This window comes from Orcinus orca, chromosome 9 (genome assembly GCF_937001465.1).
Source record: "Orcinus orca chromosome 9, mOrcOrc1.1, whole genome shotgun sequence".
NCBI lineage: Eukaryota > Metazoa > Chordata > Mammalia > Artiodactyla > Delphinidae > Orcinus > Orcinus orca.
Window position 1 is genome coordinate 98,241,068 of NC_064567.1, and position 13,210 is coordinate 98,254,277.

The 13,210-nt window shown below is 53.5% G+C and overlaps 1 protein-coding gene across 6 annotated transcripts in view; it reads right to left on the bottom strand.

The window, feature by feature from the left end:
• TNS3 (tensin 3) overlaps positions 1-13,210 on the bottom strand; it is a 226,677-nt gene that overhangs the window by 20,112 nt on the left and 193,355 nt on the right. For all 6 annotated transcript variants that reach the window (XM_033411317.2, XM_033411313.2, XM_033411316.2 and 3 more), the window contains 4 exons: positions 8,070-8,241; positions 6,205-6,803; positions 5,413-5,499; positions 1,264-1,395 (listed from right to left, as the gene is read on the bottom strand). In XM_033411317.2, coding sequence (XP_033267208.2) covers positions 1,264-1,395; positions 5,413-5,499; positions 6,205-6,803; positions 8,070-8,241 — 990 coding nt within the window. The remainder of the gene's footprint in view (positions 1-1,263; positions 1,396-5,412; positions 5,500-6,204; positions 6,804-8,069; positions 8,242-13,210) is intronic.

Below are 13,210 nucleotides of genomic sequence, written 5' to 3' on the forward strand. Positions count from 1 at the left end.
GCATAGTTGGTTAAAAAAAAAAAAAAAGGGCAAGGAGGGCAGGGTGCAATAAAAAGAAAAAAAAAAGAATAAACCAGAAACCACATATTAGGGGACAGAGAAAGGGAATAAGTGTATTGATTTGTTGGGAACCGAGCTCATCCCTGAAGGAGAGGTGATAAAGGACCTGGTGATACTGTATGTGAACGGGTGGTATCAACATGAGCTCAGGAATTTTTTAAAAGGATACATTCCCTAGCTCAGGTCCTAGAGAGAAGGAGTGGTACTCGGATAGCAAAGAGCAAACCTAGCGATTAGATCTTGGTTTCTAGATACCGTTCCCCAATAAAAAGAACCAAGGATCTTTAGAGAAATGGCTGGGGCAGGGAAAGTACAAAGTAAGCCTAAAACACGTCTGCTGTTTCAGAAAGCTGGCGTGCTCAGGGACTAATGGGGGGTATGTCAGAAGGACAAGGGGCCGCTGGAAGGGCCTCACCTAGTCAAATCCAGGATCCTTGGAAACCAAAAAGTCATGGTGGCGATGGATTACAACACACGGGAAAGGGCATGTAGGGGCTTCCCCACAAGGTTGTGGCCTATGTTTGGGTACATGCATGTCTGCTTCATAATAATGCTTACCTCGCATGCAGGCCTCGCAAACTCTTCTATACATGGTTATGTTCGTGACAAAAAACATTAAAAAGGTAAGAAGAAGCCTTGCCTGTATTACACGTTATTTGGCTAGTATTTGCCCCTTGTGCAGAGTGTCGGACCAGAGAGGAAGAAGGCTTTGTCCCTTCCCCTAAGGAAGGATAATCTCATGACTCCAGGCTTGCACTGGCCTCACTTTCAATCCATCCAAATACTCCACTGGGTGTAGGAACAAGAACCGTGTATATAGGATGCCACATTCTATGTAAGCAAAAAGGAAAAATGCATGTGTGTGTGCATTGGACAGATAGTGAGAAGAATTTATCAGAGATGTCTACCCACAGGAAGCAGGAGGGAACTGAGGCATACAGGGCTGAAAATGGGAGCAAAGATGTCTTATCAGAGGACTTGCTCCATTGTTCTCACATCTGATCACCCATCAAAGCAATAAAAAAAAAAATTACAAATAATTAACCTTCCTTCTTGAGCCAAGACAGTACTTACCAAAATACACCAGAAAAAATAAATAATAAGAAGAAAACCTATGAGTGTTGTTCCGGGTCACCCACCACCTCACGGGCACAAAGGTAACTGACAGGCGAGGTGCCGCTGAGAAGAGCCGGCGGGACCCACCTTTCTTGTTCAGCTGCAAGACGGAGGGCGGGGGCGTGGCCACCTTCATGGCCAGGCCATAGGCGCCTCGGAAGGAGTGGCTGTCCCTGACGATAAATGACCCGGGTTCCTTGTCCTTCAGCATAGCGATGGCTGCAGAGGGGAACAGAGAAACTTGGTGTGTGCCGGGGGAGGCCACGGCCTGTCTCCACTCAGGGCCGTGACAAGGGTGAGGGAAGCCTCTGTGATGACCCGAGGTTTCCTGGGGGCCTGACTGTAAAGGACACAGGGGCACAGGGTGGCCCGTCCCTTTAGATCACAAAAGTGCTGCCTTCACACACGACTCCTGTTAACCCCGCAGCACCTGTGAAGGCCAAATGAGGACCCCCCCCCCCCCACACACACACCTGACAGCCCAGGAAACCGAGCCTCACTGGCACAAGTGCCCAGACCAGGTCCCGGTACACACAGTGTGACCCAGCAGGAAGTCAGGCGGGGCCGCCACGCATTCCCCGCCGTGGCCCTGCCCTACGTCTCCCCACGTGGCATTTTTCTTAGAGATTTTAGAAAGTGCGCTTTCAACTTTCCAAAGAAGGTAAGAAGTTTCCAATCCCACTTTCTGAAGACTGTGAGAGTGTACCCCAAAAGTAACTGAATATCTAATACGAATTCCAAGATTTGCCCCAGGGGGAGCGTAGGTGGCCCTCCGTCCCGTGGCTCTGAGGCAGGCGTGGCAGTTATGGCCAATTGTTTCCAGCCTGGACGAGGCTGTGAACCCGTATTCGATGCGGCCGTCACCAGCCAGTCAGGGCCACGAGCTGCACCTGGCACTGCACCTTCCACCTGCCCCTGGTGAGGCTGGGAGGCATGTCACACTGTCACCTATAAAGAACATCCCTCCCCTTCAAGCTCAAAGTCTGGCTGCCCCAGGTCCCATGCTCAGGATACAGGAAGAAATCGGGATGGATGGATGGGTTAGGGTGACAGTAACCTCAAGGTGACGCAGCCCAGACACCGGCGAGAGTTTTCTCTAGTAACCAGAACATCTCTCAGAATGTCTCTTATAAACTTTACATTTTACAAAAAGAAAACTAGGGATTTAAAATATAAGGCACTAGAAAATTACAGCCGTGGAAATGCCGCCTTTCTGGAGAGCCCGAGGCCCTGTCTGGAGTAGATGGGGGGCCCGGACATAAACTCAGGAGTGGCAGGAAGCCCCGTCACGCCTCAGGAAATAACCCCAGGAAGCCCTCTGTCCCAGGCCCCTGTGCATCCCGACTCCAGCCCCAATCCCCCCGCATGGCATTTGCTCGGCTGCAGGATGAAACAATTGGTTGCTTGTACACACTCTTCCATGGCAATGCCCCAGCCCCTGCAGCAGGACAAGGCCGTAAGGCAGGAGCCTGTACACTGACACACATAGGGCACGAGGGACAGGAAAGCACAGCGCTCTCCAAGGGGAGCGGGTTTGGTAGGACCCTGGGGGGTGCAAGCCTGACACAGTGGAGTGAAATCCCACCTGCTGCTCCAGCAACTCAAGGCCCGGGAGGGGAGGGTGGGTGGACCCCACGGGGGACCCCAGGCCTTCGCAGCTGGTTTTATCTCATAGCATGTTTTCTAAATATGGGGGCTGAAGACCTATTATGTTTTTAAAGTAGGGGAAAGACCACTTACAGAAGTTACAGTTTTCAATTGTGATAACCTCACCAGAGCTTCTTCTTTGTAAATCATGATTTTACTTCACTGTGGTGGAAATAAGCGCCCCAGCCTCATGGGAGGCCGACTTCTGGGCAGCAGAGAGAAGGCCAGCTCTGCTCCAGCCCGTCCTCCCCTCCCAGACCCCATCCCTGAAGCCAGGCCAGCTGGGCACAAGGGAGCCAGGGTCTCACGCGCCCGCAGAGGGAACCTGAGGGCGATGCTGGGCTCATTGTTTCTGGAACAGAAACGAGCCCGCATTGAGGGTGTGAGAAGGAGCTCGTGCACACCCACGGGATCGTCATCGCCTCTCTCCCTGCAGCTGGTGTTTTCAAGGATTCGAGGGCAGAGGCCTGAGAGCACGGCTGGAACAACCATACTTAATTTCTACTTTACTTTCCTCCTACGGTTTTTATGTTCACCTTTAAAAAGTCCCAAGGTACTAATCTTGCCATAGTAATATGTGAACAATTGTGCCCCTAAACAGGCTATAGGGCTTTTTTTTTCCCCTCCTGAATCTCCCTGAAATTTCAGTACAGTTTTTCCAGAAAAAGGCACATCCCAGCAGTTACAACAAAACCCAGGGATGGCTTTCTTCCATCTGGAGAAGTTGGCACACCCAACATTCATCTGTGTAGGTGTTGTCTACACAAAATATCTAGAAAATAGAGGAAGTTATGCTTTTGGAGTTCAACTGGAAAAATCAATGCCCAATGCACATATTAACTATTTTGAGATGGAATCCACCCCAAAGAAATATATATATATTTTTTGCGGTACGGGGGCCTCTCACTGCTGTGGCCTCTCCCGTTGCGGAGCACAGGCTCCGGACGCGCAGGCTCAGCGGCCATAGCTCACGGGCCCAGCCGCTCCGCGGCATGTGGGATCTTCCCGGACCGGGGCACGAACCCATGTCCCCTGCATCGGCAGGCGGACCCTCAACCACTGCGCCACCAGGGAAGCCCCCCAAAGAACTATTTTTAAATGTGTGGCTAAGATTAGGCAAATGACAACAGTAATTGCTACCGCCCAGCAGGTACCACCAAGGGAGGTCCCCTCCACCCAGATCGACTCCCCCAAACCCCACGCGGAAGGCTTTCCCATCGCCATTGCGCAGGACGACCCGCCTAGTGCTCTCCAACCAAGCCTGCCTCTTCCGGAGCCGGAGCCTGGCTGTTCAGTCAGAGAAGGGGGCAGCCCAGCCCAGCCTTCACCCTGGTCTGAAAGGCTGAGCCGCCAGAGTAGGAGGGTCTGCTCAGAATACTCTAGGGCAGGGTCCCCAGCAAGCACTTCTCAGGGTCTGTCGGGCTGGATGAGACAGCTGGAGCTAAGGGCCACAGTCCTGGGGGTTCTTGTGACCAGAGCAGGGAGGGGACGAGGAGGAGCATCTGGCCACAACAGAGCCTGGAACGTGGGGAGTGCATGGCACAAAGGCCAATTCAGGGACTCAGAAACCTCTCCAGGCCAAGCGAGCTCCCCTCATAGGAAATGACAATAGGTCCATTGAGCTCATGGGAAGAAAGGCACATTCTTACCATTTTTATTATCTGCCTAATTGAGTAGAAGAATTTCAGTGACAACGTTGGACAGTGCTGTTTTCCAGCCATTTAACTGTTCACATCCAGGCACTTTGGAGAAACACTCCCCCAGAGAGCAGTTGCGATTTCTTCCCCACTGGCTGAGAGCAGCCCCTGGGGTATCTCCTTTCTGGGTATCCTGGCCAGCATCTGCCAGCCCCAGCCAGCTCCACAGCATCCTCTCTCGGAGGGACGTCCGGGAGTGATGAGCCCACCCACAGGCGGCCGTGTCGTCACCCCCAGGGAGGACGGTGGCTCCCGTGAGCAGGGCCAGCACGTCGCAGGGATCCCACAAATTCTGCTGGAGTGAGTGCTGTTCACCTGAAGGGCTGCCCCAGAGGGACCACCACCGACGGCATGCCAGCGTCCCTCTGGGACACCTCTTCTATTCGTGTTCTAGTAAAAAGTGACACGCGACTTCGCTGCTCAAAAATATTAACCATTTCTCATTTTTGCCAGCTGTCTTCCGACTGTACCGCGCACCCAGAGCTGCTGTGCTGCGTGTGACATGCTGGACTGAGTCCGCCAGCAGCTTGTCTTTCCAGCATGACACAGGCAGGTGTGCCCATGAACGGTGTTAGAAAGACACCTCTCCTTCCCCCACCGGCTGGGGCCCATGATGTCTTCTCATCACGTCATCATTGGCAACGCTGGCCAAACCTTGTCTGGTGGAAGCCACCAGAAATTACACCCCACACACTAGAACGATCGTGGCCGGTGCCCATCCCGGCCGGCTCCCTCATTAGGACTGAGCTTTTCCAAGAAAAACGTAAAGGTTGTAGCCTTTCCCTCAAGGCGAGTCACGAAGTGACTTCCTCCAGCTCATCCGTCCCACCCTGATGCTCCCACCCCCGCGGTCCTGCTTCCCGGATGCAGAGTCCTCGTCCCGCCCACGCACCTTGCTCTCTGGAGATATCTGCCTTGTACCAGAACTTGGATGTATCTTGGACAAAGTTCACGGACACGTGCTTATCACCTGGATTATCTGCAAAACAGAATTCAAAAACAATAACTGTGAAGGGCGTTTTTCATTGCAACTCTCACCTCAAAGGGACCTAGAAATTCAAAGTCCCACCCTGGGCGAGGACGGGGTGCTCTGGGGAGAGCGCTCTCTTTAACTACAGGGGAGAAGCCTGACTCGGAGCAGGGAGTGGCTGTTTCATAACAGAAAACACAAAGACAGCAGGACACTGCGATCAGGCCTCTGCAACGCATTTCAACAACACGTAGTTAGAAAGACAGGAAGTGCACAGAGCAGAGCTGGTGTTGCTTTACTCCTGTCAGTGTCTTATTATACCTTTTACATTTGAAACATTTCATAATAAAATTTCAAAGGCATTTGTTTCATGTTTTTTTTTACAGTCACTGTCACAGAACCCTGATTCCAAGTCAAAGGGGAAAATAACAGAACCACCCCAGATATCTGCATTTTCTGCCGTTGGAATGAATCTAACGTGAACGAACGCACAGGCCGGATGAATTGCGAGGTGGCTCTGCACCGGTGTTGTCCTTCGGGCTAGTGAGATGGAAAAGACCCCTTGAAGGCTCTGGATTCTTCTCTCAAGCCGCTCAGCCCAGCCCTAGCACTGGTGCTCACTGGGCAGGCCCAGCTGTAACCCCAGGGTCCGTCCCTGCCCAAGTGCACCTGTGAGCACAGGGGTGGGCCCCCTACCCGTGGAGACGTGCCTACCTGGGGAAGGTGCAGCTCCCTCCGCAGCCTTGGGGAAGTCCGGGAGGATGTTTGGGAAAGGGATGCTCATGGTGCTGCCGCTGTGAGGGCTGGAGAAGCCGCTTGAGGATGGAGACACCGAGCCGAAAGAACGGTCCCCCTCCGAGGCCCGCTTCTTCTCGGGAAGGGGCGGCTGCCCGGGCAGGGTCAGCCCCGGGCCCTGCAGGCCGGGGCTGTGGTGGCTGCTCTGTCCAGGTGCCACCGTGAGAAAGCTGTGGGACAGGAAGCCGTTGTCGGCAGCCTCAGCTGCTGTCCGCGGGGCGCCGGGGGCCTGGGACGCTCCGTGGGAATTGGCCAGCAAGGCCTCCGGGTCCTCGCCGGGGGGGAGCCCACCTCCTTCAGGGGCAGTGCCGAAGCTCAGGAAGGCCTGGCTGCCTGGGGGGCCCAGAGCTTCCGGCGGCTCCGCCAGGGACAGCTCGTGGCCGTGGAAGGACGTCTGGAGCTCGGCTGGCGGGAAGTGGGGCCGCCCAGGGCCGTCCTTGCCGGGCCGGCTGCTCCCCAGCAGGGTCAGCGTGGACCTGGGGCTGGTGTCCACCCACTGGTGCTCGGCCGAGGAAGGGCTGTTCAAAAGACAAACCGTCAGGGGACGACACGTCCAGGGAGATGCCTGGAAATTAGCAACGGTTCCCACGTGGCGGGGGTGGGGAGGCTGGGTGCCGAGGCTCCCCCTGCAGCAGCGCGAGACTCCCCGAGTATCTGAACTCAGGCCCTGCCCTTCCAGCCTCCCCGCTGACTGTTGACCCCAGATACTCAGTCTACAGCCTCAGGGACGGGATGGGGGGTGGGGTCCTCTTCCTTCCTCGCTGTTCACCTGGCAAAGTCCCCTCTTCTCTTCAGTTCAAGACGTAGCTCAACTGTGTCCTGACTTTGAAGCCCGTGTCCACGTGTGCACAGGGATTAGCTGTGTCCTCCCTCTGGTCCCACCACGCATGCACCAACCATGGGATCTGCTTAAACCTCCCTCCCCCCGTTCTCTTTTTTTCTTCCCGATGCCCAACACAGGTGCCTGACACAGTCAGTTTTCGTAAGTGCTTGCAGGACAACCAGCTGATAAAGGATACATAGGAGATTGCCATATCGAAAATGGGAAATTCCAATATTAAGAATATTGGAAATTACTCTATATTTCGAAATACAGAAAGACAGCTAACACACTAGCAAACATGTATTTGCTGTGTGTGTGATGTCGAGTCCCGATACGCAATGTCCCCCTTTTTTGTAAAGAGAAAGGAGGTGGAATTAGGGTGGTAAATAACTGTAGAGCAATGTGCCTACAAGTAAAATACTAAGAAATGATTCCTACCCTGAGCATCTGAATTTGCTCAGTGGCAGTCCTTTGTGAAGGAGAAATAGGACATTTCTCTCTGGCTGTCCGTGGCCCATCCTTTCTGTCCTCCAATCCCACTGCGGGGTGTTCCTGCACCCCCCATGCTTTCCTGAACACCTGCACAAATTCCATGTCTCCGAGAGCAGCACGTCCTGCCTGCCCTGTCCACCCCAATCTGCAGCCCCGGGCAGGCCCCTTCCTAGCCTGGCCACTGCACCCCTTTCCAGCCTCAGCTCAGATAACGTTTTCACGGATCCTCGGTCCTGAGCTGGCCACTGCGCCCAGACTCTAAGTGCAGTGTGTTCCTTGAGCACTCCGCCTGCTAACAGTGAGGGTGGACTCAGGAGTTTTTATTTTGACTGCATTTTTGAAAAGTGATGGTGGTCAATCCACAAGGCAGCCCGGTGTCATGTGGAGGACAAGCCCCTGCCTTCCCTCCATGGTGCTTGGGTTTGGGGTCTGTAAGAGCAGCCTGTGTTTGGTTCAAAGACCACCTTACCTCCCCCTCCGCTGGCTGGGGCTGCGGCCAGAAATCGTGCAGGAGGACGTGAACGCCCGCTGGAAGGAGGGTGCCGTGGGCATGTCGGCCCGGAGCGTCACAGGTTTTGGTCCAACGGGGCTCTCTGACATCCCCACAGAGTGACCGAGAACCTCAGGGCAGCCTCGTGGTTCTGGATCAAGGAAACACGAGCAGGCTGTAAGAAGCAGTGCCACTTCCGAAGCTTTCTGCAGCAGGAGGAGGTGCCCCGGCTCCGCCAAGTGCAGCGTCCTCATGTCTGGCACATTTCCAAAGGAGACACACCGGACCAGTCCCTGCGCGCGGCTTTCAACACGTACTGATAACCACCACCCACTGACGATGTGCGTTTACAGTGAGACGGGAAGGAGCCCAGTGTCTCACCCGAGGAACAGTTTGCCCTGATATACTTACCGTGCTGATGAGGTAAGCCATTTCCCACCCTAGAAAGGGCAAGGCCTCTGTGCAAACCACAGAAAAGACCCGCTTTCCATAAAGTGCCCGCCCAGCAGCACTTTGTGCCCCAGGTTGGGTCGCATGCTTTCGGCTAACGCTTCCCTCCGCCAGCACGGCCCTGCCTGCGGTGTCTTCACCCCCAAGAGGTGCAGAGACCACTTGGCCTGACCCCCGTCACAGGAGGAGGAGAAGCTGAGCACCAGGAAAGCCTGCCTGTCTGACACCCACACACCGCAGGGAACTTCACACGATCCGCTGACCAGATGTCCGTCCCGCTCGCAGCCTAGCATCTCCACTATTTCTGGGTATTTTTTTTTTTAATATTTTGCCTTTTTTTAAAAAAACTAAGCTTTGGGAACTGGACAAATCTACCATGGTCAATAAAATAATATTGTGAGAAATACAGGTTATTTTGCTTTCTGTCTTAAAACAAGGGAGGACTGATCAGAAAATAATAAAGTTGAAAAAATTTCACATTACTCACGTTACTCAGTTCCATCTATCATCGATCGATCCATCCATCCACCCATTTATCCATCCGTTTACCCAGCCATTTATCCAACCATCTGTCACCTATCCACCTATGCATCTATCAATCTACCTACAATTTTATGGAGATAATATCAAATATTTAATTTAAAAAAACTGATCAGGCATTCCAGGTAACAAAACAAAAACATAAAAATGAAAACAAAAAAATGAAAAAGAAAAGGAAAAACACCCACAGCTAATACAAACATTGGAGTTAAAAGATACAGACTTCAAAATAACTAAACTGAACATGTTTCAGAAACAGGCTCCATGCTTACAGGGCAGGAGAAGCCCCCAATGTTCACTGCTGGCCCCTCCACTGCGCTTGCAGCTGGTGGGAGCTTCAGGTCAGTCATGCTATGCATTAATGAATGAGTTAACAAAAGCACCGACGGAAAAGTACAGGGCAGGGCAAAGCGTGGAAATATGGTTCAGGAGGCTGGCCCGAAAAGTGGGAGGAGGATAGAGACGCCAAGCAGCCCCTACGACCCCACGTCAAGGAGCAGCACAGAACCATGGGATCAGAAAAACAGTTTCCCCATCAAGTCTAGCGCACGCGCCTTCGGGCTGTTTGCGCGTGTCACGGGCGCGCCGGAGAGCACATGGCACGGGCATGCACACAGCAGCTCCTCGCAGGATCAGTTCCTCCAGTACCGAGGCTGCTCTCCGTGCTCCCCGTGCAGCGACGGGAGCCGTACGCTGGCCGAGTCCCAGGGCCACGGCCACCTCAGGAATCCCACACCACACTCCCACGGCGCCCAAGAGCCCCAGCAAAAGAGGAGAAGCCGAGGGGAAACAAGATCCCGCTTTGTGCTGTTATCATGCTGCCTGTTCCAGAAAACAACCAGCACAGCGCTTCCCATGAAAGTGGCTTTGTTCCTAACTCAGTTAGAGCCAACTCCGGGGCACGTGGCTGGGTTCTGTTCCCTCTGGTCAGATCGGCCTCTGCCCCCTGCCCGGGCAACAGGATTTAACCCCTAAGGGGGCGGCCAAGCACCTCAGAGTGGAGGCCCCGGCTTCCTGGCCCCTCCACGTGCTCAGAGATGCTGACAGCACGGGGAGTGGGAACCTCGTGGGAAGTAAGGGTACACCCTTCACTCTCCAAGTGATGGGGCGCTGGCCACCGGCCCTGCTGGGAATCCAGAGACATAAGAACAGGAGACCCACGTGGCTGGAGAACGACCTTGACATCGGGCTGCAAGCCCAGGCAGAGGCACCAGCTGCGTGAGTCGAGCCTGCAGACCCTGCTGCGTGGATTCCCCTCATTTCTCGAAGCGCATGCGCCCGAGAGCAGACAGAACGTGTCCTGGTTGGGGGTTTTCTTTTGTTTTTTTTTAATTAATTTATTTATTTTTGCTGTGTTGGGTCTTCGTTTCTGTGTGAGGGCTTTCTGTAGTTGCGGCGAGCGGGGGCCACTCTTCATCGCGGTACACAGGCCTCTCACTGTCGCGGCCTCTCTTGTTGTGGAGCACAGGCTCCAGACGCGCAGGCTCAGTAGTTGTGGCTCACAGCCCAGTTGCTCCGCGGCACGTGGGATCTTCCTGGACCGGGGTACGAACCCGTGTCCCCTGCGTTGGCAGGCAGATTCTCAACCACTGCGCCACCAGGGAAGCCCCACCTGGTTGGTTTTTGTTCAACTTGCACATTTGCTGTTCACGGTTGAACGATAGGTGAAATTTCCAGAAGGACGACTGTACGGGGGCCCCGTTGCCGGGGGTAAGTGGGGATCGGGGCTCCGTCTTCTCAGCTCTGGACCCAGAAGGAGGCTCAGGGGTGCGGTGACGGCCACGGGAGCAGAGGAGAGTTCCGACACGAGGGAGGTCCTGCAGGCGACAAGCGTGCAGGCGTTGGTCCCGGCTGCCCTCCTCCTGAGCCTGCGGCTGGCAGGCTTTCCTTGGCTCCAGATGCCACAGAGAGCACGTCTGTCTGTCCTAAACCAACCACATGAGGGGCTCCAGGGTAGTCAGGCTTCTGCGGCCACAGCCCCCCTTAGGGCGTGTCCACAGAGTCGGGGGACTGGGGACCACACGGACCCTGCTGTACACCCCGTGCACGTCAGAGCTCTGGTGCCCAACCCGACCTGGGCTCTTTTGGGTCCCTGGCATCGTCCCGGCAAAGTGGCAAGTCTGCTCCTCCTCTCACCACATTCTCGCATTTTCCCTTTTCTGCTGACGCCCAGAGGAGGCCGCATAATACCTTCAGTGGTTGGAAATCCATCGACCGCCTCACTTCCTGGTTTTCTCTGTGCAGATGGTGCGTCCTGGGCTGAGGGCTGGGAGGAGGGGCCTCCCTCTGGGCTCCTGGGATGTCCAGCCCACCATCTCCCCTCTGCTTCCCCTTCCTGCACTTGCTTTACCCAGAACAGGGTGAGAGAGGGTCACAGGCTCTTTTCCAAAAGGCCTATTTTTAGGCTCCATTTGGGCCGCTACAGGAGGTTCTGTGGGAAGCTGGGTGACATTTGCTCTCTGGTCACCACTATTTACATCACATAGTATAAGTTAACAAGAAGAAAGGGAACCCTCGCTGCTCTCAGCTCCCTGTCATCCAGACCCTGGTGCTGAGGCCTTCACGGGAAGGGAATGGGCGGGCAGCAAAAGTAAAGGAGGGGCCCGCACATCAAGGTTCATCCCGTATGCCTCTTGTCTTAGAGGTAGGAACCACTACTTGCTAACAAAAGTCAGGGCATGTGACATTTAAAAAAAAAAAAAAAAAAAAATCAACATTTTCCTGTCTCCTAGGTACATAAAAAAATCTTCAAAACGTATAAAAATTATTCACTCGTATATTACTTACTCTTAATAGTTACAAATTGCCAATACATTTTTATATGACCTTTAATGAAAAAGAAAATATATTTAGCTGAGGTCAAGATTATTCTTGCCTATCCAGGTGATGACACTTGAGTTTTGTTATTTAACTATCTAAACCGTCTCAACCTTTGGCTGGCATATTCACAATAAACCTTTAGAAGTGAATGAGAAAATCTACTGATGGAATCCTGGAAGGCTGGTGGCATTCTGATAGACCAAATGGTACATGTGTACGCATCTATCTATCTATCTATCTATCTATCTATCATCTGTCTATCTTTTTATCTATCTATTCACCTTTCATCTATCCTTTATCTATAGCTATCTACCTATCTTCCATATCTATATCTATCACCATCCCTCCGACCTTCCCTCCTGGGATGACGTAGTTAACCAGGAAGTTCCCTTCTCCACCATTTGAGAGAGTTCTGCAAAATGGAACACTACCAAACCTGTTTTTCTCTCTCACTCTAGTTCTCGGTGTGAAACTGGGGCTGCTGGGGAAGGAGCACACAGATTCCCAAGTTCTAATCTGGGTTCCACCACAAGTCATGGACCACTGAACACACTCTCAACCTCTGGGACCTTAGGTTCTTCATTCACAGAATTCCATCAATTAGGGTCAGAGCAGATGATTTCTTGCGTCTCTTTAGCGCTAAATTTCTCTCTCCATTGTTTCTTTTTCCTTCTGGTTTTGTCTCCTTTTGTAAATTGCTGGTTTCCACCTATGGTGATTTGCTCAGTCCCCCCTTTTATGTGTGTCATGTCTCAGCTCTTGATTTTTTTTTTTTGCGGTACGCGGGCCTCTCACTGTCGTGGCCTCTCCCGTTGCGGAGCACAGGCTCCGGACGCGCAGGCTCAGCGGCCATGGCTCACACGCCCAGCCACTCCGCGGCATGTGGTATCTTCCCGGACCGGGGCGCGAACCCGTGTCCCCTGCATCGGCAGGCGGACTCTCAACCACTGTGCCACCAGGGAAGCGCTATTTAGTTATTTTTATTTTTGGCTGCCTTGGGTCTTCGTTGCTGTGTGGGGGCTTTCTCTAGTGGTGGCGAGTGGGGGCTACTCTTCGTCGCGGTGCTTGGGCTTCTCATTGCTGTGGCTTCTCTTGTTGTGGAGCACAGGCTCTAGGTGTACGGGCTTCAGTAGTTGTGGCATGCGGGCTCCAGAGTGCAGGCTCAGTAGTTGTGGCGCACGGGCTTAGTGGCTCCATGGCGTGTGAGATCTTCCCAGACCAGGGCTCGAACCGTTGTCCCCTTCGTTGGCAGGCGGATTCTTAACCACTGCGCCACCAGGGAAGTCCAATAGTAGTAATTTTTAAAGGGA